Genomic DNA, 26,969 nt, shown 5'->3' with positions numbered 1-26,969 from the left:
ATTCAGGAAGCTGTGGGCTCCACGAGTGTAGAGTTCAGCAAAGAGGATTCAGTGGGAGGAATACAGCCCAGAGTCACGCCGGCCAAGAAGCCCTCCTTTCCCATTAACCCTCCTGGACTATTCCCTGGGAGCCTCTGCCGTCCCCTGCTGCCTGCCTGAGGGAGGGAGGCAGGGTTCCATGAGGCTCATGCCCTGGCAGAGAGCTCATCATGTGGGTGGACAGTGTGAAGAGGCCCTGCTGGTCAGCCTCCATTATTTGTCTGTCCCTCCCCCTACGTCTGGAGCCTGTGCACCCAAGTGTGAGGGAAATGACTCTGGACGTGGGCTTCTCTCCCTTTGCAGGAGCTGTCAGTATATTTGAGAGGCAGGATTACAGAGTGGTAAAGCATACAGACTCCTAAGTGCTTGGGGAGAACCACTCACTGCTCCACATCTTACTTGTGGAAACTTGGGTGTGTCAGTTAACTTTTCCATGTCTCCACTTCCTCGTCTGCAAAATGGGATAACAATAATACCTATCTCATAGGATCGTTGAGATGATTAAATCAGTGAATGTATCAAGAACATCAACCAGTATAACAAGTACCAAGAACAGGGCCTGGTGCATGTTAACTATTGTTATCATTTATCTGTCCTAACACAACTTTCAGGCATCTAAAGATAGTCAGAGGAGGGTGGAGGCTGCACCAGGGTATGGCACGATTTTCCCTGTGATGACTCACCATCTGGCTTAAAGTGTCTTCCTCAGACACACTCCCCTAGTCCCCCGCCCCCTCCAGGCCTTAGGCTCCATCATACACCTACCGAGCGTTCATTTCACAGGCCAGTCCCAACCAGGAATCCTGAGAAGGAAACACCTGCTCCATCATCTGCCTTGGCGGGAGGTGGGGGGCTTTGCCCTCCAGTGACAAGAACGAGACAAGTGGAAGGTCCAATTTGAATGACTTTCTTTGGATCCTTATACCCTTGACCTTGGCAAGCTACCTGGTAACTCTGAGCCTCAGCTTCACCATCTGAAGTGGGAATAACAGTAGTACTGCTTCATAGGGTGGTGGCAGAGATAGAATACCTGGGAAGCACTTGGAACAGTGCCAGGCACTTACAGGCTATTGTGGCCTGCTGAGAGGGACGCAGATGTCGTGCCTCACCCACTGGCTCCATTTCCACTTGCCCAAAGTAGGGGCAGGATAAATAGGAAAGGGGGGACCCCTTTCTGACCCGACTGCCAGTCTCCGGAAACTCCCCTGCAAGGACTTCTAGACCAGGTCACTGGCACCAGAGACCTGAAATTTCAACTCACTCCCCCAGCCCCACTCCCTCTCTACTCTCTTCCCCATGGACACCTGTGACCCCAGGCTGTTATCCCTTCAAGCTGTTCTTCCTTCTTCCAAATTCCCCAAACCTGAGTGGATGGGTTTGGTCTGGGGGGCAGATTCATTTTCGGGCTCCCCTCCTTCCCTGAGGGGGTCATTTAAAACTCCACTATCATTTCTCAAAGTGGGAACCCAGCAGATTGGGGTATTTGTTCAAAATATAGATTTTCCACTTCATGCCAGTAGGACTGAATCTGAATTTGAGGGGATGGAACTTACAATCTGATAAACTCCTGGAATGATTTTCAAAGACATATTAAAATTGATTTTAATCACAATTAACCCCCCCTCCAAGAAAATAATCATCGGTGAAACAGCAGGGGACATGGATTGTTAGAGATATGTCTTCCTCTGTCCAGGCAGGCTCAGCAGCAAAGGGAAAGGGACACAGGTGGGGCAAAAAGGGGGTGAGTCCTAGAAAGCCGGGGGCGAGGCGTGCGACTCCTTGCAAAACCCTCGGTGACGCCCTGAGCAGTTACGGCGCCGGCGCTGGGGGAGCTGCTGTCCCGGAGCCACTGTCTCTCCGCGGACTCAGAAGCAGGAGTGGAGCGAAGAGGGGGCGCTGGGCCAGCAGCGCGGCGATGGGAACTGAGGCCCAGGGAGGCGATGGCTTTCCACACAGAGCCCGCCTAGGACTCCGGAATCCCGAGCTCGACCTTCACCCGCCGGGGGCGTGGCCTTCTAGCCCAGCTCCTCTGGGATCTCAGCCCCACCTCCAGCGCCCACAGTCCCCGAACGCCGTCCTGCCTCTCCAGCCTCAGTGTCCCCACCCGCGGCGGGTGTGTGTGTGTGTAGGGCGGGGAGAAGGGGGCGGACGGGGTGTGTGCATAGAAGCGCGGCAGTGGGAGGCTCGGCAGCGGGATTCCCTGCGGGAAAACGGCCCCATCCCTCCCCCGGCCTGTTCGAGACCCTGAACCGAAACAGGAGGCAGGAGGCCCCCGGCCGGTCGGGAAGCGGCCCCAGCCCGGATTTCCCTCCCGGGTGGGGCCGCAATGACTCACCCCCTTCCCCCTTCCCCCGGTTTCCTTGTTTGCATTTCTCCTCCCGGCCACGTGGCGGCCGGTGTAGCGGCCCGCAGCCCCTAGCCTGACACCCCCGCCGCCGCGGCCCCGGCTCGCAACCCAAGGGCGCTCCGGCCCGCCAGGGTTTCTCGGGACCCGGGCTCCCGCCGGCTCGGCTCACCCTGGGCTCGAGACTCCGCCCCTCGCCCGTGCCCGCCCCCGCCCCCGCCCCCTTCCCTACTGTAAAGCCTGGCGCGTCCTCCCCGCCCTCCCGGTCCTTCCCGGGAAGGGAAGAGGGCGGGCCGCGCAGGGGGTGTGACAGCTCCCGCCCGGACCAGTGCCAGCTGCAGCCTCGCTTCAGCGCCCGGTGCCAGCTGGCTCTTTCGTCTGGGACGGAGGGGAGGCTCGGGGCTCCTTGTCGCTGGGGGTGGGGGAACACCGCCCCTCAAGTCCCCAGCTTTCGCCCCACCCAAGAGGAGCCTCTCAACCCAGCCTGGCTCGGGCTGCCCTGGCAGCGGGTCCAGCCAGGAATTGGCCTGCTCACTTCGCCTGGGACTTACAGCAGGGGCTCGCTGTTGGCGGGGGGAAGGGGGGCGGGGGGGTCTCCCGTCAGCCCCCGCCTTTTGCTAGAGGCTGCACGGCTGTGCGAGCTCGAGGAAGAATATGAAGGTGGGTAAGGTGGGGTTAGGGGGAGGAGGAGCCGGAGAGGAAGCTGGCACGGTCGGGGAGTTGGGGTGGGAGAGAGAGGCTTGGTCAGGGGTGAGGGAGGTGGAGAAACGAATGGTTTGAGCTGAAGCTGCATTTCTGGGGCATCCAGAGTCCGTAGTCCCATACCGGGAGTCGGTGGAGATCCCTGCAGGGCCATGGGCGGTGGAGTGGGGCAGAATTCCCCAGAAGACCGGGAAGAAGGACCTGATCTCTGGTGCGCCAGCTGGAGACCCCTAAGTGCGCCAGACCGGCAGGCCCCAGTGAAGGTCTTCCTGTCCCTCCCCCGGCTCCTGGCAGGGATGCAGCACCTCCGCCTGACCAGTCCAGAGGACTCTAGGGAAGTGGTTCTGCCTGGGGCAGTTGTGCCTTGGTCCAGCTGCCCCAGGCCCGGCCTCATGGCTGTCTGCCTTCCTCCTCCTGTCACAGGTGAGCTGGCCAGGTGAAAGCCGCTGGCAGATGGGCCTGGCTGTGGAGGACAGCTCAGTTCTGGGAGCCCCGCCGGTGGGAGGGCTCCCGGACGTGGTGCCGGAGGGGACGCTGCTCAACATGGTGCTGAGGAGGATGCACCGGTCCCGGAGCTGCTCCTACCAGCTGCTGCTTGAGCACCAGCGCCCCAGCTGCATCCAGGGGCTTCGCTGGGTGAGTGCCCACCCCCTGCCCGGGCCAGGCACCAGGGCTGGAGGGGGCCCTGACCGGAAGAACGGGCATGCTTCCGGGGGCCCAACTCGCTCTGGGGGCATGAGGGGGACAGCTGGGGTGGACAGTGGGTCAGGCAGCTTGGCTGCAGTGTGTGGGTGGCTCACACAGCTGCACTGCGTGTGCATGTGGTGCCCAAGTTCCCCCATTCAGGCATGAGGGGAGGGGTACAGGGATTTGTCATGTAGTTGTCACCTCTGTGTGCCTAGAGTTAGGTGCTTGCGTGTCCTCCAGGTGGTGGTGGGAGGCATGTATGAAATGCTGGGGACCAGGTCAAGTGGGGGTCAAGAGGTAAGCTTGGTTACTGTTTTTTAAACATCGCCGTGACAACATTCTCCTTTAGTGAGGGCTGTACTGCATCGAGTCTGCTTTTGGATTTCGGGGTGAGGTGGTCATGTGAACATTGCTTGGCATCTGGCTTTGAGAGGCTCAGGGGAGAATTCTGAGAAGTTTGGAGGCTCTGAGATGAACGGAGCTCCCTTTGCCGGTGAAGAATCTCTCTGGAGCTGCAAGAATGAAGGAGAGAGAAAGGGTGTGGGGGAAGGATGTGGGGGGGGCTGGGGGGGCAGGATAAAGGTTGCAGGATCCAAATCACAGAGAAGCTCTCCCCAACCACCCAGACTTAATAGGTTCTTCACCTGAGATTCGCTGTGTCTATTACCTGTGCCCAGCCTGGGTGGAGGTGAGTGCGGGGAGAGTACTTGGGCAAAGGGGCGGAGAGAAAGCAGGGCTTGGGAGAGCTCCTCTCTTATCAGCAAATTCCTCTGAGTAGAATGACCACCACTTTCTGCCTCCTTCCTCCTACCTCACCCAACCACCATTTATATTTACCAAAATATGAAGCTGGGTTGAGAAAACTGAAGCCCACCAAGGTGATGGGGTTCTCCTTGCAATGGGAATCGGGAGGAGAATCTAGGTGTCAGTCCCCAGCTCTCCCCCAACTCCTCCCTCCCTGGGTCCTCCTGACAAGGGGCCTCATGGGCCTGGGTCCTGTTCCAGATGACGCTCTGGAGGGGGCAGGGGAGCTGGGTTCCCTCTGGGCTTCACTGTCTGCCCCCCCTCACCCCCCAGGTCACTGGCAGTAGCTACTGCTTGGAGCCAGTGGGCTGGAACCCTCCCTCCCTCCTTCCCTCTCAGGCTATAATTACTTGTGCATTTCCTGTCCCCTTCCCAGCTTGTAGAGGCAAGGTGGGGAGTGGGGGGAAGGTCAGGTGCCAGGACAATGAGGTCACTGGAGGATCCCCTGGGACCCAACGTCTGGGAGGGGGTGGAGGAGGCCACCAGGCTGTCTCCTGTCTCCCCCAGTCCCCCAGAATTGAAGGGCTGGTATGCATGGGGAGGCTGGAAGAGTGAGGGTGAGGGTTAGTGGAGTAAAAAATGGGGTCAGAGGCACAGAAGCAAAGCCCCTCCCCTGCCAGGTATGTGTGGGTGTTGGTGATTAGAGGGAACTTAGATTTTCAGGGCTAGAGACAGGACACATCCTCTCCTGAGGACCATCTCTGGGGAGTGGGGGGGCAGAGGTGGTTTCAGCCCGTTGTGTCTGTGTGTTTTTTTTTTTTTAACATCTTTATTGGAGTATCATTGCTTTACAATGGTGTGTTAGTTTCTGCTTTATAACAAAGTGAATCAGTTATACATATACATATGTTCCCATATCTCTTCCCCCTTGCGTCTCCCTCCCTCCCACCCTCCCTATCCCACCCCTCTAGGTGGTCACAAAGCATCGAGCTGATCTCCCTGTGCTATGCGGCTGCTTCCCACTAGCTATCGATTTTACGTTTGGTAGTGTATGTATGTCCATGCCACTCTCTCACTTTGTCACAGCTTACCCTTCCCCCTCCCCATATCCTCAAGTCCACGCTCCAGTAGGCCTATGTCTTTATTCCCATCTTACCCCTAGGTTCTTCATGACCTTTTTTTTTTTTTTTTTCTTAGATTCCATATATATGTGTTAGCATACGGCGTCTGTGTTTAAGAGACTCTGGGTACCTGTGAGCTCTACCTCTCTTCTCTGGATGATGCCTTTGGCCGAGGAGGGGCTCATATGAGGGAACAAGTACCCGGCAGGGAGCGTGCACACACAGGGTGAAGGGTGGATGTTGAAAGGAGGTGGAACCCAGAGTCCCAGGAGGGCAGTGCTGGGAGTTATTCAGGCCATGCCCCCCTCTTAGAAAATCAAGGGGGAAACCCATCAACCTCCTGAGGTCTGAAGAGAGCACTTTCTGTTCCTACTAGACCAGGACAAGAGAAAATGAAAGCAGGTTACAGCAGGAGGGCCTGGGGTTAGATACAGAAAGGACTTACCAACCACGGCAAAGCTGATGCTGGAATGGGATGGAAGGACGTGTCCTTTGGAAAACATGACGGGGAGATGAGATCTTGTCTGATGTCCGGGAGCCTACAGAGGGACCAATCTGTCTAGAGGCAGGGGCGAGATCAGGATGACCTCTGGTGGGTCCTACCAGCTCAGAGAAGCCTGGGATGCTTCTCTTTGAGTGCCTTATTTGGGGGACGTGGCTCTATTCTCTAACTCAGAAAACATGCTTTCATCCAACCTGTCCAAATCATGGTAGTAGCTAATCGTTGTGTAGTATTTATATCCCAGGCACTATTATGAGCTTTACTTTGTCATACCAGATAATCTCACAGCAGCCCTGTGAGATAGCTACTAATGCCATCGTCTCATTTTATAGATGCGAAAGCAGAAGCACAGAGAGGCTAAGTGACAGGTCTAGGGTTACACAGCTGCTAAGGGACAAAGCTGGGTTTTGGTCCTAGGCGATCTGGCTGCAGAGTTCAAGCTCGTAGTGGACTTTCTATTGCTGCGGATGGTAACACCGACACCCCAAAACATCACCCCCACTCATGCATCCTTTCCCAGTCCCATCGTACACAGCCCTGGCCTGAGACCCTAGCTGTGGCCTAAGGGAACTGGTCTGACGGGTCCCAACATGGCTTTCTGGCTCTGTGCCTGCCCCTCCAGCGCGACTCTGACCCTCAGTGACGGGGGTGGGGCAGGCCATGGTGCTGATGCCAGGGAAGCTAGCTGGGACCTCCTCTTGCACCCTGAGTCCTTCCTGTCCAGACATGAGAGGAGGCGGTGGGTGAGGGCCTTCGCCCCTGCCGTACCAGCCGCTGCTTTCCAGCTGAGAACCCTCTAAGCTGACACTCAGGGTTATCAGATCAGGGACAGGGTCAGCGGAAGTACAACATTTCTTGCACTGTGTCCAGATGACAGGTGCCCAGCATGAAATAATAATGTTACATCAAGGTACTTAACACTGACTAAGCAGTTACTACAGAGCAGGCGCGGCTTCGAATGCTTCATGTTATGAACTCATCGGATCCTCAGAATTACCCCGTGGGACAGGTGCTGTTATCATCAACCCCATGTTACAGAACGCTGAAGCACAGAGACATTTATAAGCAGCCCAAGGTCACACAGCCAGCTGGTAATGGGGAACCAAGATTTGAACCCAGGTGCCTGGCTCCGGAGCCCACACACCTGCTGCTCTGGAATAGCGCCTCCAACCCGATGCTGGGAACATGGCAGGGGTCCAGAGGGGCTATGGAACTTGGTCTAACCCAGTATTTTCCAAACTTCCTTGCCCGTGGAACATTCCTGAGGGAGGCATTCACGTCTATCATCTCTGCTTTCATGGCACACGGTGGGGGAAGCACAGGGCCGTGGAGGCACCATGGGATATGGTAGGGCTTGGTCGCTAAGGACGTGGGCTTTGGAGTCGGAGAGGCACAGCGTGAATCCTGGTGCTCCTGTTTACCGGCTCACGGGGCAGGTTACGTAACCTCTGAGCCTCCTTTTCTCTAGCTGTGAAATAGGAGACAAACACCTACTTCAGGGTCAGCGTTGGTAGGGTTATGCAGTGGGATCTTAAATTTCTAAGCGGTTGTGTGACTCTGGGCAAGTTGCTTCATCCCTCTGGGCTCCTGCTTTCCTCGCAAAATGAGAAGGATGCCTTCCTCAGCTCTGATGGGCCAGAGCCCCCAGCTTCCGAGCCTCCAGCCTCCGTGCACATCCCCTGGGGCAGGACAGGAAGTGCTTTAAGCAAGGCCTGAGGATCTGAGATCTGAGTCTTGACCAGCCTGGCCACGTGACCAGGCACCTCCCCTCCTGATGTGCCCTGCGGGGTCACAATAATACCAGGAAGGGAGTGTGTGTGCGCGGGAGCCTGGGTCGTGGGCACCGAAGGGACTTGGGGCAGGGACTGGGGCCACCTGGGCACTCTGACAGCTACAACAACAAGTCATTAGCACTCGGTACTGTTTGTTCCAACACAGGGGGCTGGCTGGGTAGAACTCCTGCCCTTCCCCCTCCTCGTTTCCTGTCAGTAAGTCTCCAGGGCTATGTCTGGCACCAGGATGGGCCCCATGACCAGGTCAGGGATACCTATGGGACACCTAGCGACTTCCGCCCGGCGTTGGGCCAGGCACCTACGCGCGCCAGACCTCAGGCCTCTGCCTGGCACACGGTGGGAGGATGCTGGGACCAGGGGAGGGGACTGTGGCCCCAGGCCTGGTCGTACCCTAGCTCCCCAGCCAGGTCCTCTTCAGGCCCTGTATGCGGATGGGAAAGCAGCAGAGAGAAGTGGGACGGGAGAGGAAACAGGCAGGTGTGGTGGGTGGAGTGGGACCAAGAATGTGAGCACTTCTGGTAGGAACTTGAGTTTATCCGTGACTGTGCGGCTGTGTCTGAGTTACAAGCGCACTTCATCTCTAGACTTTTGTTTCTTCCTAAGTCAGGGGGGATAGACAATACCTGCTCTGCCTACTTCCCACCTGATCCTATTCTATATGAGATCAGATGAAATCATGGAGGTAGACATACTTTGTAAACTTCAAGTGCCTGCCTTTGGGATGGCTCATAGAGGGTAGGGCATCCTGTCCAGAGATGCCCACAAATTCCAGTCCTCAGGTGGCAGGAAAAGAGGGGCATGGGAGGCTTTCATGGCCGACATCCCAGGGCACACAGGCCCAGGAGTCCTGGATGCCCAGTTGATGCCAAGGGCAGGGAAACCTCGTTCTCCAATGATTTGTACGTAAACCCCGTCTTCCAGAGCTGTCCTGTGTGCTAGCAAGACTGACTCACTGTTACAGGGTTATTTATGAGCTAGCAGCGACAGCATCTTGGAGAGGAAAGGGGCCTTCCAGCTTCACAGATCAGTAATAATAACTAACATGTATATACAATTACATGTATATGTCAGGCAGTGCTTTAAACATGTGATCTCTATTAACTCACATAATCCTTCCTAAAGCCTGAATTGTTGTTAGGAATGTTTTATAGATTTATAGGCAGGGAGAGGTTAAATCATATATTCAGGGTCACACTGCTAGTAAACAGAGGAGCAGGGATTTGAATCCAGGAGTCGGCTCCAGGGTTTGTATTTTTAACTACCAGTCTGCACCGAGGCCCACGGAGGGCAGGAGTTTCGCCCACGGCCCTGTGACTGGGGACTGACCCTGGCCTGGCAGGAAGCCCTGGGACGCCAGGCCTCCCGAGCTGCTCACTTTCTGGCCTCTCCCTGGCCTTCTTATCTCACGTCCTCATGCTCCCCCCAGCTCCACTGTGCCCCTTCCCTACACGGTGCAGTTTACCTGGGAGCCTGGGCACACCTGGGCCCTGAGTAAGCAGAACTGGAATCTCATCTGTGGGGATGTACCGCTGGAGTCAGGAAGCAAGACAAGGGTCTGGGGATAGGGCAGCAGGGCGGGCATGAGGCAGACGCCTGGCATATGGGGGGTGCTCAGTGAGTATTTGTTGAAAGAGTAGCTAAGTGGACGCCTGGAGTCGGGGACTGGGCAGGGGCTGGGACTGACGGGGGTGGGCATCTGACAGCTGGTTTAAAGGCCTAGCACTAATACTCAAACCCTCCCGCCGCCCTCAGACGCCACTCGCCAACAGCGAGGAGTCCCTGGATTTCAGCGTGAGCCTCGAGCAGGTACAAGCCACGAGGGGTGGAGCTGGGAGGCGGAGCACAGCAAGGGCTTCAGGGCCTGAGCCAGCTGTGCCTCTCCCTGCCCCTAGGCCTCCACGGAGCGGGTGCTGAGGGCGGGGAGGCAGCTGCATCGGCATCTCCTGGCCACCTGCCCCAACCTCATCCGAGACCGGAAGTACCACCTCCGACTCCACCGGTGAGTGGTGGCCTTGGCTACCTCCTCGCGCACGCCCTCCAAACCCTCCCCACCCCCTGTTTTCTTTCCCTTTCACTCTGTCCAGGCACCTGGGCCCAGCCCTGCTTCTAGACCCAGGTGCCTTTCAGATGGAGTGTTCTTCCCTCTCGCCTCTCCCGTCCTGCCATTTGAGACTCCTTCTTCTTCCCTGGCCCCTTCACCTCCCAGGCAATGCTGCTCTGGCCGGGAACTGGTGGATGGGATCTTGGCCCTGGGGCTGGGGGTCCATTCCCGGAGCCAAGCCGTGGGAATCTGCCAGGTGCTGCTGGATGAAGGTGCCCTCTGTCATGGTGAGCCCTAGCCCTGGGTGGGTGCCGGGGGCTGGGCAGTCCTGGGGAGCAGGCACTGGTGGGCATTGCTGGTGGGCATTGCAGCAGGGGGCCTCACACCCACGTGGCCTCAATTTCCTCTCCTCCCCCACGCCTGGGCCTCTGCCCCCCAGTGAAACACGACTGGGCCTTCCAGGATCGAGATACCCAATTCTACCGTTTCCCCGGGCCGGAGCCGGAGCCTGCAGGCCTCCACGAGCTGGAGGAGGAGCTCGTTGAGGCTCTGGCCCTGCTCTCCCAGCGGGGGCCTGACGCCCTGCTCACGGTGGCGCTTCGAAAGCCGTAAGTCGGGCGCCTTGCATCTCGCAGCCCTGCTCTCGGACTCGGTAGTTTCGGTTTCCCCTCTGAGGGGGTGGTCCCTTACTTTTTGTGGAGGGAAGGGACCCTGGCTGGACCAGAGGCCTGAGCTCTGGTCTGCATTCCGCCATGGACTTGCTGTGTGATCTCGAGCCCTCCTTCCCCCTCTGAACATGGTCCTTCCTCTGTAACTGAGGCCGTGGGACACGTGGCCTCCGGAGACGCTGCCCACTCTGCAATGCAGAGAGACGGAGGGCTTTGGAATCCGCCGGCAGGTCTGCGTTCAAATTCCAGTTCCACTGGCTACTAGCTCGGTGACCTTGGGCCTCTCCATGCCGGCTTCCTCTTCTGTCAAAGGATAACAATACCAACGTCATGGGGTTGTCGTGAGGGTGGAATGAGGTAATGCGTGTAAAGCGCATGGCCCAGTGTCTGGCACACAGTGTGCTCCCGGTAAAGACTGGCCCACTATTGATAAACAGCTACTGCTGGGGCACCGGCTGGCCCAGGCCCAAGCTGGGTGGACGTGGTGGCTTCCCGCTCTTGGCCTTGGGCCCACAGCTCATCACTTCTTCCCCGCCTTCCTGTGCCCGCAGCCCCGGTCAGCGCACAGACGAGGAGCTGGACCTCATCTTTGAGGAGCTGCTGCACATCAAGGCCGTGGCCCACCTCTCCAACTCGGTCAGTCCCCCGACCCAGCCCTGCCCTCCCCACCCCCAAACCTCCCTTCCCTGTGACCGCTGCTGGGCCAGAAGACATTCCCCTCCCCTTCTGCCTGTGACTGGGAAACCTCAGTCTAATTTCTTGCCCCCAGCATCCTTATCTGTAAGCCCTTCTGCCTCTCTTTGCCCATTTCTTCCCCTTGCTTTGTCTCCCGCTGAATCCCAGGTCACCTGACCTAACTACATCTCTGTCCCCTGAGCACTTGTGGCTTTGGACCTAACCGCCTCACATGCTCCCTCTTCCCCTGAACTCACCTCATTGACCCTCCTCTCCCCACCCCCAGGTGAAGCGGGAATTAGCGGCAGTTCTGCTCTTTGAACCACACAGCAAGGCAGGGACCGTGTGTAAGTCAGACGGGATGGGAGGCTGGGCACCAGGGACCTGGACATGGGCGGAGGCCACAGGGAAGAAGTGATGGGTCCCCGGGGGCATATCTGATCTGTGCTTCTCTCAGTGTTCAGCCAGGGGGACAAGGGCACCTCCTGGTACATCATCTGGAAGGGATCTGTCAATGTGGTGACCCACGGCAAGGTGAGTCTTCCCTCCCTGCCCAGCCCCCTGGGGTGTAACTGCTCTCTGGTCCTTGACCTCACGGGTAGTGCCTTTAATAGACCCAAGGCTGCCGATCTCCCGGGTCTCCTCCTGCCTTGGTGGCTCTGTCCGCCATGGGTCTGTCCCGGCGAGGGCTGGGCGGCGGGGTTGGGCTGTGACTCAGGCCTGGCTGCAGGGCCTGGTGACCACAGTGCACGAGGGAGACGACTTTGGACAGCTGGCTCTGGTGAACGACGCACCCCGGGCAGCCACCATCATCCTGCGAGAGGACAACTGCCATTTTCTTCGCGTGGACAAGCAGGACTTCAACCGTATCATCAAGGTGCCATTGCTGGGGGTGGGGAGGGCAGGGGACGTGGCAGGGACACGTCTCTGGAGAAGTGGTGTGGGGCGAAGAGTAAAGACCAGAGAGAGCCTTTAGGGGTCAAGGAGAGGTCGCGGGTGGAGAAGCTCGGGGCGCTGGCTGCAGGTGGCAGCCCAGCCCTGCGTGTGTGAGGAGGTGCAGAGCGTGCTGAGGAGGGCCAGCGAGCCCTGGGGACCCTGGCTCGGGTGGCAGACCAGGGGGCTGGGCTTACAGAGGGGTGGGGGTCTAGGGTGCAAGGGGATGCAGCATAATGGAGCGTGGGATCCACGGAGGGAGCCCTGGGAGGGATGGGGTGGAGGAAGGGCTCAGGCTGGGTGATGGGCAGGGGTGGGAGTGGGGGTTAAAACCAAGGTCATGGGCACTGAATGGAGTGGGAGAAGGGCTGAGGGTCCCTGTGGGAGCCTTGTGGGGTTCAGCGTTTGGAATGGGGGAGGGAGAGGGAGAAGCTGTAGGGTGGGGAAAGGAGTCATGGTGTATGTTGAGCACTGGGTGTTGGCTTGTTCTCCAGGATGTGGAAGCAAAGACCATGAGGCTGGAAGAACATGGCAAAGTGGTGTTGGTGCTGGAGAGAACCTCTCAGGGCACTGGCCCTTCTCGTCCCCCAACCCCAGGCAGGAACCGGTAACATACCCACCATGCTCCCTTTCCATACCACCTCTCTTGCCCACCTCCTCTCCTTCCATTTCCCAGGCTTTACTCCCTTCCCCGTGTCATACCCCTGCCCTCTGGCCACCTGGGGGTGGAGAGGCTTCCAGGGACTAAGAGGCATCCCCTGAGTTGGTCCCCCCTCCACCCCAAGGTGAGAGAGGGCTGGCAAATAGGGATGAGTGATATGATTGATTATTGATGTCTGTCCCGGCTGTGGGAAGGGGAGTCGTGGCATAAGTGCTATGGACTGGCTGCTTCTGCTAGGTATATAGTGATGTCTGGCACCCCGGAGAAGATCCTAGAACTTCTGTTGGAGGCCATGCGGCCTGATTCCAGTGCTCATGACCCAACAGGTAGGGGCAGGAGACACCCTGACTGCTCTCTGACTCATTGGGTGGTCAGCACAGCATGGGAGAGGGCCAGGCACCCTGCCGTCTGACCTCATCGGGTGCTAGTTTGGTCCATTTGGTCAGTTGACGGGAAGTTTGCATTCCTGTGTTCTTGGTTTGGGTGGGAAGCGCGGTGACAGGGACTGGGCATCGCTGGTCCCTTGCCCGTGGTGGGATTGGGGAAAGGGATGCTCCAGCTGTGCATATACTTGTGCTCAGTAGACGTGACCGCTGAAGCCCCCACCTGTCCCCTGTCCCTGCCCTACAGAGACATTCCTCAGCGACTTCCTCCTGACCCACGGTGTCTTCATGCCCACTGCCCAGCTTTGCGCTGCCCTCCTGCACCAATATCCTTCCGGCCCCAGGGGATTAGGATGGCGTGTGGAGTGGGGAGAAGGAATCCCTCGTATCGTGGCTGTGCCGAACCCCCCGAAGTACCAGCATCGTGCCAGGCCCAGCTTGTGCATATGGGCTCTGGGCGTCCTGCCCCTCCCTTGCCCAAGGTGTGGTGGGTGGTCTGGTTAGATGTTGTGGTTCCCTTGACGGGTGCCCACTTTCCACGCGGAGCCCGTGGGAGGCAGCGAGCAGGAGTGCAGCACCTACATCTGCAACAAGAGACAACAGATCCTGCGGCTGGTCAGCCAGTGGGTGGCCCTGTACGGCCCCATGCTCCACACCGACCCTGTGGCCACCAGCTTCCTCCAGGTACCTGGGCGTGAGGCAGGGCTGGACCGGGCTGCCCAGGGTGGATGTGGAGTCTCAGCGAACTTTGGCTCCTCCCAGAAACTGTCAGACCTGGTGAGCAGGGATGCCCGGCTTTGCAACCTGCTGCGGGAGCAGTGGCCAGAGAGGCGGCGACACCACAGGTGATGCTTTGGCTCAGGTTAACTCGTCACCTGGGGGACGGGCGGCGCAGCGGGGATGGAGAGCACTGCCTCTGGGGCCAAGCACGTGGCTTCAGTCCAGGCTGCACCACTGTAGCTATGCCGCCCTGAGCCCATTACCCTCACTGCCCCCCCACCCCCTAGGGCTTCAGCTCTTGTCTGTAAAACTGGGAGAATACCTACCCCTCACTGCACCTGAAGAGTGCAGCTCAGGGTGTGCTGTGCTCACTTGTCTAGACTTGTTAGTGTTCTTACCAGTCCCCTTGCTACTCGCCCTCCCATCACGTGCTCCTCCGTATGCTCACGCAGCCACAGTCATTCGTGGGCCATCCTTCTAGCCCCAGCACACCTGCTGTGCTCACTGCCTCCTAATTATTGCCAAGCACCCGTGGTGCCAGCTTCTGCCGGCCAGCCCGGTCAATTTCCTAGCGTTTACCTCGCCTTCCGAGACCTTCCCGCCCTCCCAGGCATCCCATGGGGGCGGCTGAGGTCCAGGGAGAGCTCCTGTGCAGGCTGCCTGCCCGGACACCGCGTCCCTTTCTCCCTTGAGCTCTCTTTCCCTCCCTTGCTGGCCTGGGAAAATCCCAGGATCCAGGGGCTGGATTTCAAGTCTTGCCTGTCTCACCGAATCTTTGATCCTCACCAAATCTGCAAACCTCTGAGCCTCTGGTGAGGGCAGGTAGAATCCAGAGCCCGTGTCGTCCTCTCTGCTCCTGACCCCATGTCATCCCGCCTGCAGGGGGCCCTGCCCGCCACTCTCACCTCGCTCCTCTCTTGCTCCACAGGTTGGAAAATGGCTGTGGGAACGCATCTCCGCAGATGAAGGTGTCTGCCCCGAATGAGGTCCTCTCGCTTCTGCGGGGCCCCAGCTGTCCCCACTCCTCCAGGGACCGCCGGGCCCCTCCTTCAGCCCCTACCCAAGGGGCTCTGCGTGGGCAGCCCCCCGTCCCCTGTCGGCCCCAGGCACATCCTTGGGTCTGGGATAGGTGTTCATGGAGCTCAGGCTGCATGTGGCGCTGGGGCCAGGCCCTGCAGGGAGGCACAGAGGTCTAAGGTCACTGTTCCCCCCGCCCCCCCCCCCCCCGCCAGGGGGCTGTTATTCCATCTGGGAGGTGATTCATGCTCACAGTTAGAGCCAGTTAGCAGTTCCCACCTGGGAGGTGAGGGGTGGTGCCTGGGGGTAGCCTCGGAAGCCCAGGGGTTCCTGGGGGCCAGTGCAGGGAGCCCAGAGGAAGGCAGGCCGAGATCCCAGTGCCATTCCCAGCAGCAGGCGGGGCGGGGGGAAGCAGGAGGAAGAGCCGTGATGGGCGCGAGATTTGAGGGATGGGGCGGAAGGGGCTGGGCAGCTAAGTTGGGGCTGGCTGGGGGCTCATGCATTGGGAATAACACCTAGATGCCTCACCTGGGCCTGCAGCGCCCAGCTGCTTCTCCCACCTCATCCTGCTCCCCCCTCCTCCTCGCAGGCTCCTTTTCGGCTAAAGGTGAAGTTCAGCCCCTCCTCAGTCTCCTGCCCTTACCTGCTGGCCCCTCTCCCACCGGCTCCCCTCCAAGGTGTCCTCTATGGTTTTCCTCAAAGCATTATCCCAGTGGAATTGTTTTCTTTGTTTGTGTACTTGCTTATTGTCTGTTGGTGTCTGTCATGTCCCACTGGAATGCCCGCGTGAAGGGCCTTGACCTCTGTCTCCCCAGCCTGTGGTTGCCACTCAGGGAACGGCCGGCGGGCACTGCGTTAGGTGCCGAGGATGCCGTAGGGGGCGGGGGGAGCCACGCTGGCCTCGAGGGGCTTGCAGCGAAGCGAGGGACGGGGCTGCAGGGCAATCTCATGCTGTATAAGGGCGAAGACAGGGGTCTCTGGAGACGGGAAGGGGAGGGCTGACTCCGGGTCAGGGTCAGGGAGAAGCGACCGCTGGGCCTGGAGGAGAGGGGGGAGGTGGGCAGGGGCCAGAGCAGGTGCCCCCCCCCGCACTGTGGGCCCCGGTAAGGGGCCTGGCCTTTGACCCCAGAGCAGCGTGAGCCGTTGAAGGTGTCTGAGCCGAGGACTGACAAGATGAGATTTGCGTATTGCATAGGTCAGCTGAGGAGACTGCGCTATCCAGCAGACAGTGACGGTGGGAGCCGTGATAGGAAGCTTAATCGGGCTCTTGTCAGGCAGATGGCAGTGGTAGAGAGGGAGGCGCTCGAGAGGTGAGGCTGGCGGAGAATAGCTGGGCCGTTTTAGTAGATAAAGAGTGAGGCAACACACGGGCTGGTGGACCCTGAGGTTGGCCTGGGCTGGGGAGGGGGGCACACGGAGACCCCAGGACTAGAGACATGCCGTGGGGAAGCGGGGGCTGGGCAGCAGGAACCATGAGCCCAGGGGAATGGCGGAAGAGTAGCCTGGCAGGTGGGATGAGGGATCCGAGGGGTGTGTTGAGTTTGGGGTGATGGAGCACAGACGCGGGAGGATCCGGGAGGCATTTGAGACCAGGGCCTGGAAGAACATTCAGTGCTCAGTGGTATGGTTTTAAGAGTCTTCCATCTGCGGGGGTGGGGTGGAGTGGGAGGGTGCGTGAGGCTGGGGGGAGCTCGGAGGGGAGCGCAGAGATCTGGAAATCCAGGGAAGAGCCATGAACCAAGGTCCGAACCTGATCTGCCACCTTCAGAGCAGGTAGAGAGTCAGTACAAGAGTTAGAAAGAGTGGTCGGTGTGCAGAGGAGCTGTGTGAGGGAGGCCTCTGGCCAGCGGGGGCTCCCCAGCAGCCCACTGTGGTGGGGCCATGGAGGAAGGGCTGTGGGGTGACGGGGCAGCTGACACAGTTGAGTGCTGGTGGACAAGAGCGGGGTGTGTGTGTGGGGGGGCGCAGGTGGCGGGTTAGGATTCCAGCTGGGCCACTTAGCAGCTGTGTTTCTTTGGGTATGTTACTTAACCTCTCTGAGCCTCACTGATCTCATCTATAAAATGAGGATAATAATATTTTGTCAAAGGGCTTTTGTGACTATTTAGATAGTTAAAAGATGCCTGTACTTAGCCTGGCATGTAGCAAATAGCAAATGGTAGCTGAAGGAGGAAAAAACCGAGATCAACAGCTGAGGTGTGTTCGTATTAGAGCAATTCTAGACCCATCTGGTAGAGGGGGTAACACACACGTAGAGGGGCACAGACTTTGCTCTGTCTCCTCCAGGAGCCTCAGTCCCCAGCGCCTTACCTGGCCCAGATTCATGGGCCAAGCAGAGCCCCAGGGTGGTGTGCGTGCCCCGCGGGTGCCATGCTCCTGGTGACAGAGGCCCCTCCCCGTCCCTGCATGCTCTCCTGTGTCCTCCCGGCCTTACTTTCTCTCCCTCTCAGGCCCGGAACATGCCTGTTTGGCTCCCCAGCCAGGATGAACCTCTCCCCAGCAGCAACTGTGCCATCCGAGTCGGGGACAAAGGTTGGTGGTCTGTCCAAGCCAACCAGTTCATAGCTCGAACCCTACTGTCATCACCCTTGACCTTGGGGCGCCTGGCCGAGGATGGCATGCCACGCTCCTCGGGGTCTGTGTTCCAGGCTCCCCCTCTCCTTGGCTCAGGGCCTCCCACCCACCCAAGCTACTCCGTAGTGCCCTTGCCCGCCTGCTCGGGACCCTCCCTCCGCTGCAGTCGCTGCCCTCTCCCTCCTGGGGTGGGGAGACGAAGCAGCCCCCCCCCCCCACAGCTCAGCCAGCCTTCCTCTCCAGTCCCCTATGACATCTGCCGGCCGGACCACTCGGTGCTGACCCTGCAGCTGCCTGTGACGGCCTCAGTGAGAGAGGTGATGGCGGCGTTGGCCCAGGAGGACGGCTGGACTAAGGGGCAGGTGCTGGTGAAGGTGAACTCTGCGGGCGGTGAGTTGTGTCTCTGGGTAGGGTGGCCCTAAGGGAGGGGACCCCCTCAGAGCCGTGCCCATCCCCCGAATTAAGATTATCATCATCTCTATTATCTTTATCACGTTAGTGATGGTTGGCATTTATTGGGAGGTTTCTTACATCTCTTCAAAGTGCTTTGCATGTGGTGAAGAGCATGAACTCTGGGGCCTGTTGCCCACATTTGACTTCTGCCCTTTGGCTCCCTTCTCTCTGTCCCTGGGCAGGATGCTTAATCTCTCTGGGCTCTGTTTCATCATCTGTAAAATGGGGATGAAAAGAGTGCCTGCTTCATAGAGGAATTGTGAGGATAAATGAGCTCATCTATAAAAGTGTTTAGAATGCGGTCTGACCCATAGTCAGCACTACGTTATTATCTGTTATTACGTAGCTACTGCTACGTCATTATCATGCTTACATATTTATTGAACTCTAATAGCAATCTTATGAGATAGGTATTTTGATCCTATTTTCAGACAAGGAAACTTAAGCTCAAAGGGGTTCAGTGATTTTCCCAAGCTCACACAGCGAGAGCATCGTCGAGAGCCTTTGAATTCGGGTAGTTGCTCATTTAGTCTGTAGTCATCTTTGAGGGTCAGCTGTGGGCCAGCAGTGTGTTAGGAGGTAGAGGTACCATGGCAGGTAAGATAGAGCAGCTTGACGGTTAAGAGCCTAGACAGTGGACTCCCAGATCTGAGCTGGAATCCCAGACCCACTGCTTACTGGCTGTGTGATCCTGGGCGAGTCGTTTAACCTCTGTGAACTTCGGTTTCCTCGTCTGTCGAATGAGCACTGTAACTGTACCTATCACATAGGACTGCTGTGGCTATTAAATAAGCTACTGTGTTTAAAGCCGTTAGCACGGGACCCAGCATAAAGCTGGTGCTCGGAATACGGCAACATGAGGATTATTAAGACCTGCCTTTGGAGAACTTGGGACATTAAAAACCACTGTTGTCCATGAAGGACACAGCCCAGGTCTGACAGCTGGAGCCCAGGGTAGGCAGCTGAGAATAATGGCAAGGAATGGCAGGGACACTGGCAAAGCCTCCTTCCTTCAGGAAGTGGGGAGAGAGGATGAGGTCACCTGTGCCTGTGTGCTGCTCTGGGAAGCACTGCCCTCTGGTGGCTACCTGGCAAGTTGCAGTTGTCCTAAGCCAGTGTTTATTGATACCCTACGTGCCTCAATATTTTATTACAAACTCCATAATATGTGTATATTTCCTTGTAAGTCATATACATATATTCCTACCCTAATGTTACATGATCATAACACAACACACAAAATAGAAGTGCAAAACAGGTGAGAAAAACCAATAAAGTGAAAGAGCTACGGTTTTTTCCTGGACACGTGGATGGTCTTGTGTGCCTTAATTTGGAGGCTGATGGTCTAGGGACTGGGGACTCAGACATGACTAAAAACCCAGTCTCAGTCCACAAGAGCTGATGAAAATCTGCACAAAGATTTCTGCAGGGCCTTTCCCAGTTCTCAAAAGGCCTGTATATGTATCGTGTATTTATAGCCACTAGTTATATTTATATCAATGATTTCATTTGACTTGTGAGTAGTCAGGGAAAATCTTAGTGTCTCCGTTCGACAAAGGAGGAAGCCGAGGCTCACTGAGACTCCAGCGTTGCCTAGCGTCAGCCCGTCTCACTAAGCCTCCCCTTTCATCGTCCTTGGGCCGTGCTACCCTGTGTGTGTGGATGCGTGGGCATGCGCACCTGTGTATTTAGAGCACCTGCCCAGGGCTCCAACCCTGCTACGGGGAGAAGAGACCTTCCAGCCTCCTGAATGGGGTCTCCACCCTGCCTCCGGTTGCTTGCTGGCCGCCCTCTCTGTCCCCACCCGGCACAGCCTCTGCTCTCTTTGCAGACACTGTTGGCCTACAGCCAGATGCCCACGGTGTGGCCACATCCCTGGGACTCAACGAGCGGCTCTTTGTTGTCAACCCTCAGGAAGTGCACAAGCTGGTAGGGACAGGCAGGGCGCCAGGGCCTGGGGAGGAGCGGAGTTTTGCGGGTGGTAGGAGTGGGTGCTAGGAGAGGGTCACATGGAGAAGACGGGGAGGGCTGGCTCTGACTGCTGCTGGGCCTTAAGGAGGAAGAGGAAGGAGTTGGCCTCAGCCAATGGGGAAAGTCCCCAGGATGTGGGAGGGGAGAACTGGTTGGGAGCTCTCAAGGGGGAAGAGGGAGACCTGCCTCATCAGGGGTTCCCCAGAGAACAGGCACCCTACAAGGAGGGGTCCCAGCGTCGGGGAGCTGTCTGGGACATGCCTCCTTGGGAAGCCCTTCCATCAGATGCCCCTCCAGCCCCTGCCCTCCCTGACATTCCTCCGACCCTGGGCACAGAGGCTCCTCCCACCCTGCACCTTTCCCCCGGATTCCCCAGGCAGCCCCCCTGAGCACTCTCCCCCCTGCAGACCCCACACCCCGAGCAGCTGGGGCCCACCGTGGGCTCTGCAGAGGGGCTGGACCTGGTGAGCACCAAGGACCTAGCGGGCCAGCTGACGGACCACGACTGGAGCCTCTTCAACAGCATCCACCAGGTGCAGGGGCAGAGCGGAGGGGAGGGGGCTGGCGATGTGGGCTCCCCGCCTGCCACGCGCTGACCGCTCATGCTGTCCCCGCCCAGGTGGAGCTGATCCACTACGTGCTGGGCCCCCAGCCCCTGCGGGACGTCACCACCGCCAACCTGGAGCGCTTCATGCGCCGCTTCAATGAGCTGCAGTACTGGGTGGCCACGGAGCTGTGTCTCTGCCCTGTGCCCGGCCTGCGGGCCCAGCTGCTCCGGAAGTTCATCAAGCTGGCTGCCCAGTGAGCGCTGTGGGCTGGGTGCGCTGGGTGGGCGGAGTCCTGAGGCTGCCTTTACTTAAATGCCCGATCCATGGGCAGGGTGTTGCCAAATCTGCCAGCCCCATGCTTCCCTGGGTCCCCTGGAGCCTCCGCCTCCCCACCCCGTCCGGCCCCAGTGCCCACAGGGCGCTGGACCCCAGGCCGGCTGCTGTATGGGTGCGGGGCTTTGCACGTGGCTGAGGGTCTCTGGGTCTTCTGTTCACAGCCTCAAGGAGCAAAAGAATCTCAATTCCTTCTTTGCCATCATGTTTGGCCTCAGCAACTCGGCCATCAGCCGCCTGGCCCAGACCTGGGAGGTGAGTACCATCTGCCAGGGCAGGCCAGGGCCTTCCCACCTCGGTCCTGAGTCAGGCCCCTGCCCGTTCTGGGGGTCCTTTTTGGGGATGGAGCTCCCACCCCAGAGCAGTGACAGCCCCGCCTGCCTCTCCTTCACAGAGGCTGCCCCACAAAGTCCGGAAGCTCTACTCGGCCCTCGAGAGGCTGCTGGTGAGTGCTGGGCCCCGGTTCCTCCCTCCAGAAACCCCGATTCTTGGCTCCCTTGCAGCCTCTCTGCCAGTCCTTGTCTCCTTCTGGGTCCCCTTGTCTACCCTGGGTCAGGGCCTGGTTCCCTTTGGCCTGTGAGTTTGGGGTGCTGGCTGAGGAACAGGTGTTTAGCGTGATTGGATAGTGTGCTATAGCCCTCAGTATGTGTGCTGGGGGGATGGCATTTGCTGTGGCTATGAGGTCCTGCATGAGGGCAGTGTCTGGCCCTGGGGTCTGAGGTGCCAGGGGACCGCTGGGGGACGCTGGATTCCAGCTGACCTGCCTCAGGACGCAGGAGGCAGGTCCTGACCTCAGCTCCCATGGTGTTCTGGGGCCTGTCCGTGGCCCCTCAGGAGACTCAAGGAGCCCATGTGCCAGCCCAGGCCAAAAGATGAGGAAAGAATTCAGGAGCCGAGCCCTCCACTGCCAGGAGCTGTTAGGGGGGCTGGTTTGAAAGGTTTGACAGTATTCAGGGGAGAGCTAGTGCAGGGTGCTTTCATCAGCAAGGTTCTAAGACGCTTGAGGAAAAACTTCTCCTGGGGCTCAAGAGGTTCAAAGGAATTTACCCACTAGAGAGAGAGAGGTAGAAACAGGGACGGAAAAGAAAGAGTTTTCCATGAAACCTCAGGGCCCCTGTGATAATGGCCACGACGTGTCCTTGGGGTTTAATCAGAGGCCAGGAAGCCACATCATGCAGACTGGCAGTCACAGGTCCAGGCCCCTCCCGCCTCCGCAGAGCCTGCCTTGGTGAGATCTGGGGCCGAGAGGAAGCTGAGCTCCAAGGGGATGGGTGCACAGCCTCTCCTTGGGACGGTGGGCATTGGTTGCGCTGAGGCACGTGGTGGGTTATGGTGTATGGGACCTTCCCTCTCTCACTGTGGCTTCTTCCCTCTCAGGACCCCTCATGGAACCACCGTGTGTACCGTCTGGCCCTCACCAAGCTCTCCCCTCCCCTCATCCCGTTCATGCCCCTTCTTCTCAAAGGTAAGAGGGCCAGTATCCACCTCCCTGTCTCCATCCCATCCATTCCTGCCCCTGTGTGTCCATCCGACCCTCTGAGTGATTCCAGTGCGCTGATGCCCTGGGGGACACAAAGATGAACTAGGAGTTCACAGGGTAGGAGCAGAGTTAAGACATGCAGACATTAGATGGCCGATGATACGAGGCCTAAGAGATACAAGGAAATCGCTCCAGGAGGTTAGTTGGGGAGGAAGAGGGCCATGTGGGGGACCGACAGGCCCGAGCCCCCCTGTTATTGACCCCTCACCTTTCCTTGGCTGCTGGAAGGGGAAGGAGTTTGGGGACCTATGAGCAAAGCCCATCTCTTTGCAGACATGACCTTCATCCATGAGGGAAATCACACGCTGGTAGAGAATCTCATCAACTTTGAGAAGATGGTGAGTCCGAGGAGAGTGGGTGCCTGACACTGGAATGGGCTGCAGGCTATGCACGTGGCTGAGGGTCTCTGGGTCTTGCAAGACGATGGCCTTGCAAGGGCTTGGGGATGGGGAGGGAGATGGTCTAAAGTTGTTCTCAACAATATAAATATGAATTCTTCCTTTAAAATAGCCATTACTCCATTGCATGCCCTCATGAGGGTCTGGTCTCCACTGGGGAGTGCTGGGGTGACAGCCTCAACTATCTTGCTCTTCAACCGGAGCCCCCTCCCGTCTAAGCCCTCCCTGACCTCTGTTCTTCCCAATGCCTGGTCCCCACTGGGTTTCTGGGTGAGCTGGGGCACAGCAGACAGGACCCCATCTCCTACAGCCACTAGTTCCTACGAGCACTTCAGCTGTCCCGCAGGCCACACCAGGGTCCCATTCCTCACACTGGGTCTCACGTCCTTGCTTGGCCCGCAGAGAATGATGGCCAGAGCTGCGAGGATGCTGCACCACTGCAGAAGCCACAGCAACGGTGAGAGGGCGGGTTCCCCGCGTAGGTGCCCCTGACCGGTGTCCCCTTCAAGGCACTGGCTTGGTCCTGTCTCGCTGACTCCCCCCTCTCACCCGCCAGTGCCTCTGTCACCGCTTAGAAGCCGAGTCTCCCACCTGCACGAGGACAGCCAGGCGGCCAGGATTTCCACGTGTAAGTGCGGGCAGGGGTGGGCGTTGACGAGTTGGCCATGGCTGGCATTTACAGGCACGTGCATACGTGATGCTGATGACGCTTCACAACACCTCTGTGAGGTAGGTAGAATGTTATCCTAACTTGAAGATGTGCGAATGGGCTGGAGCCTTGAAGAAGCCTGTGGAAGCCACAGGGTTAGATAGAGCTGGGACCCAGGTACTCTTACTCCAGATCTGCGTTCTTTTAATTGGCCTTCAGTTGCATGAAATGGGATTCACTGTAATCCACAGTTCATACCACACCGTCCTCATTATTTTAATGTATGTATGTAGATTCTGATAATACAATGGGCACCTCTGGACCCAAGCCAAACATGAGGACATTGACAATAGCTTCCATCTCCCTAGTGGTGTCCCTCTCCCCTGTCCTCGTGCCCCTCCCGCCCAGGGGAGCCACTCTCCTGAATTTTGAGTTACTCGTTTTCTTGTTTTGGAAAATAGGTTTATTATATATACGTATGATAAAATATATATGCACACGCACATACATATACATCTTTTAAATACCTCATATATATATGACAACAAAATATTCTTTAGTTTTAGTTGTTTTTGAGCTTAGTAAAAGGGGTATTAAACTGTATGCAATTTGGGGGGCCTGTTTTCTCCAGTCTGTGCTCTTGACCGCCATGCTATTCTGCCCCAGCAGGGGGGCGGGGTGTCTTCTAGATCGGCCCTGGGAAGTGGCAGGCTCGGTGGCGGAGGGCAGGGAGGCCGATTTGCTCCTTGGAGGAGGAGGGGTGGGCTCTACAAAGTGCGCGGCGCCCCCCCGCCGACCACCCCTCCCCCCCTCCCCCCACTTAGGCTCGGAGCAGTCCCTGAGCACCCGGAGTCCAGCCAGCACCTGGGCTTACGTCCAGCAGCTGAAGGTCATCGACAACCAGCGGGAACTGTCCCGCCTCTCCCGGGAGCTGGAGCCGTGAGGAGGGGCCGGGCTGGAGCAGGCACTGGCCGCCGGGAGAGCCAGGGCGAGCCGGGCCAGGAGGCCCACGGGCTGGCCGCGCCGGGCAGGGGCTCTCCGCGGACTGAACTTGAGGCCCTGGAGTGGGCGGCATGGAGGCAGCCGTCCCCTTGATGACTGGTGGCCAAGGAGGACCTTGGAATGGAATGAGCCGGGGCCCAAGGCCAAGGAATGGGGGACAGAGAAGCCCTGGAGTGGGTGGGAGAGCAGAGCGCTCCCTCTGTGTGTTCAATAGAGAGCTCTCCGCACCAGGTCTTTTCCAGATTCCATGCCTCTCGGCTTTGTTGACCGGCCATCGCCGGGCCCCTGGGGTGTGTTTCCGCAGTGGACCGAGCGTCTGCATGTGTGTGGCATGTGGGTGGCAGGGGCAGGCCCGCTGCCCGGGGAGGTGGGGAGGCAGGGAAGGGTGGGGGCCGTGCTGCTTTTCTTTCCACGGCCTGTGCGATAAACAGCTGGGTGTGGTCGGGGCTGTTTGTCTGGGAGTGGTGGTCCCTGAGGAGACTTATTGTTACCCTAAGCGGACAGAGAGGCTGTGTTCTCGGGCCAGCCCCGGGGGGTGTGGCAGGGAAGGCCGAGCCCTGCCCCCTGCCCGGGATGGTCTCTGGGAACCTGCAGGGCTCCAAGGCTGACTGTGGCTGGACCTCAGCCCCTTGGTCACCAGAGCGGCAGGAGCCTGGAGCCCTGCACGGGGCTGGCCGGAGTGGCCCTCAGCTGTCCACAGTGGTCTGAGAGGTCACTCCTCCCTCCTCTCCCCTCCCCACTCCACTTCCTGCCCGTATGCTTGCAGCCCTGCTGGGTGGTGCTCCGGGAGGCGAGGCGAGGCGAGGCGAGGCGGAGGTGATGGAGAGGCTAAGGCCGAGGCTTCTGAGGGGAGCCCATCCCTTGCTGAGGCCTAAGGGCATCCAGGAGTCAGATTTCCTGCCAGCAAGCCTTGTCAGCTTGGAGTCCCCTCTCCCCTGCCAGCTGCCGTGATGGGCAGTGAGGACCCTCCTGCCACGGGAACTCACGTGAGGAAGCCCCAGGTGGGGCTGCCCTCCTCTCTGCTCCCTGTGGCTCTGAGCCTGGCCAGGGGAGGTGCGCTGTCTGACCCCGAGAGGGGCCTCTCGGCCTTGGGGATGACCCGGAGTAGGTTCTGAGCAGCAGGGTCCTGGGGCATGTGGAGGGAGTGGGCCCATACCTGGGAGGAGGAGGCAGCTGGTACAGCTGCTGGGGCTCAGGCTGGACACACCCTCACCTCCCCCCCCCCACACACACACTGCCAAACCTCTCATCCCTGTGGTCATGGACACGCACTGCTTCCAGAAAGGGCCAGAGCCCTTGGCAGGAGGCAGCCCAACTGGGATTATGCCTCGGGTTTCTAAGTGCATCTGAGCAAGTCAATGAACAGTTCTCTGCCTCCATTTCTCCATCTGTAAGATGGGTGTGATACGATGATCTCAGATCAGCGCTTAGTGGCAAACAAGTAAACTGCAGCTCTGCCTCTGCAGCTGAGGTGACAGCTGACGGCTGTCCTGTGTCCTCTGCCTGCTGGGGCAACATCACCTCAGAGGAAGTGGGGAGCCCACTCCCTCAGGAACAGCCTGGGGTGGAGCAGACGGCAAGGTAACCAAGCCAGTGTGCCCTTGCCCATGGGTAGAGATGGAGGACCCTGAGGCACGGAAGCTTCCAGAGCTGAGCAGTCATGACACGAGGTGCAGGCCCGGTGAGTCAAGACTCCCAGGGCCTTTCTTCTCTCCTAAACCCATTGTCTGTCAACGTTTCAGCAAAGGCCAGACCGGCCAGCCAGGCGCCCTTCTCCATCCTTTCGGACCCAGGGTGAGACCAGGCCTGTGATGAACGGTGGGAGCTGAGCGTGGTGGGGCTGGTGTCCTCCATCAGCATTTCTCTTTTTCTTCCCTGTGGTCACACCCGTGTCCCCAAGGAGCTTTGGCTGTGCAGGAATCTCCCTTCCACCTTGACCGCCTGGCCACCTCTAGCTGCCTTAGTCTCTGGGGCCAGACACCTTTTGAGCCTGTAGGGAGAGGCCTTGCCAGGAAAGCAGTGCCCAGGGCAGGCAGGGGACATAGACCGGGAGCCGAAGGCCCCAGTGATGGGCTGGACCACTGCGGAGGGAAAGGCTCCAGGTCACGGTGGCCTCTTGCCCTGAGGGCTGTGTCACCTTCTGTATCCCTGACTGCCCAGGCATGGGGTGGAGTTGTGGCATCCCTTGTGCGCCCTAGCAGCCCGGGCTGTGTGTAGGGGGCCCCCAGTGTGTGTCCCAGCTTCGGGAGAGCTGCGATGGGAGGAGGAATTCATGGGACTGCTGAAAGAAGGAAGTCTGAGGTCAGACCTTTAAAACAATCTCTTACCTAAAAGGGGGTAAAGCAGAGAGGGAGTGTATGTGTGTGTGTGTGTGTGTGTGTGTCCTATGGGGAGAAAGGACAGAGGTGGTAATTCCTAACATCCCTCTTTTACCCTCTTATCCTTAGTTTCCCTGCAGAGCCCTGGGGCAG

At 58.5% G+C, this 26,969-nt stretch overlaps 1 protein-coding gene across 6 annotated transcripts; it reads left to right on the top strand.

The window, feature by feature from the left end:
• The first annotated feature begins 1,912 nt into the window (after window positions 1-1,912).
• On the top strand, window positions 1,913-24,741 carry RAPGEF3 (Rap guanine nucleotide exchange factor 3). Of its 6 annotated transcripts, XM_067696309.1 has the most exons (29): window positions 1,913-2,152; window positions 3,509-3,721; window positions 9,685-9,738; window positions 9,825-9,931; window positions 10,139-10,260; window positions 10,413-10,581; window positions 11,193-11,277; window positions 11,603-11,663; window positions 11,774-11,850; window positions 12,047-12,193; window positions 12,744-12,856; window positions 13,148-13,236; window positions 13,541-13,619; window positions 13,827-13,977; window positions 14,056-14,138; window positions 14,942-14,981; window positions 15,620-15,637; window positions 17,481-17,562; window positions 17,848-17,994; window positions 19,871-19,986; window positions 20,436-20,561; window positions 20,648-20,829; window positions 21,074-21,164; window positions 21,304-21,354; window positions 22,287-22,374; window positions 22,723-22,787; window positions 23,250-23,304; window positions 23,404-23,475; window positions 24,321-24,741. In XM_067696309.1, the coding sequence occupies exons 1-29, from the start codon at window positions 1,955-1,957 to the stop codon at window positions 24,437-24,439; spliced, it is 3,000 nt and encodes a 999-aa protein (XP_067552410.1). In that variant the 5' UTR covers window positions 1,913-1,954; the 3' UTR covers window positions 24,440-24,741. The 6 variants fall into 6 exon arrangements, with proteins under 6 accessions (XP_067552410.1, XP_067552409.1, XP_067552414.1 ...); XM_067696308.1 differs by lacking the exon at window positions 15,620-15,637 and having other exon boundaries at window positions 14,942-14,999; XM_067696313.1 differs by lacking the exons at window positions 1,913-2,152; window positions 15,620-15,637 and adding an exon at window positions 2,697-3,043 and having other exon boundaries at window positions 14,942-14,999.
• Window positions 24,742-26,969: the final 2,228 nt, after the last annotated feature.

Source organism: Pseudorca crassidens, chromosome 11, assembly GCF_039906515.1.
Source record: "Pseudorca crassidens isolate mPseCra1 chromosome 11, mPseCra1.hap1, whole genome shotgun sequence".
Lineage (NCBI taxonomy): Eukaryota > Metazoa > Chordata > Mammalia > Artiodactyla > Delphinidae > Pseudorca > Pseudorca crassidens.
This window is presented reverse-complemented; position numbering and strand designations above follow the sequence as displayed.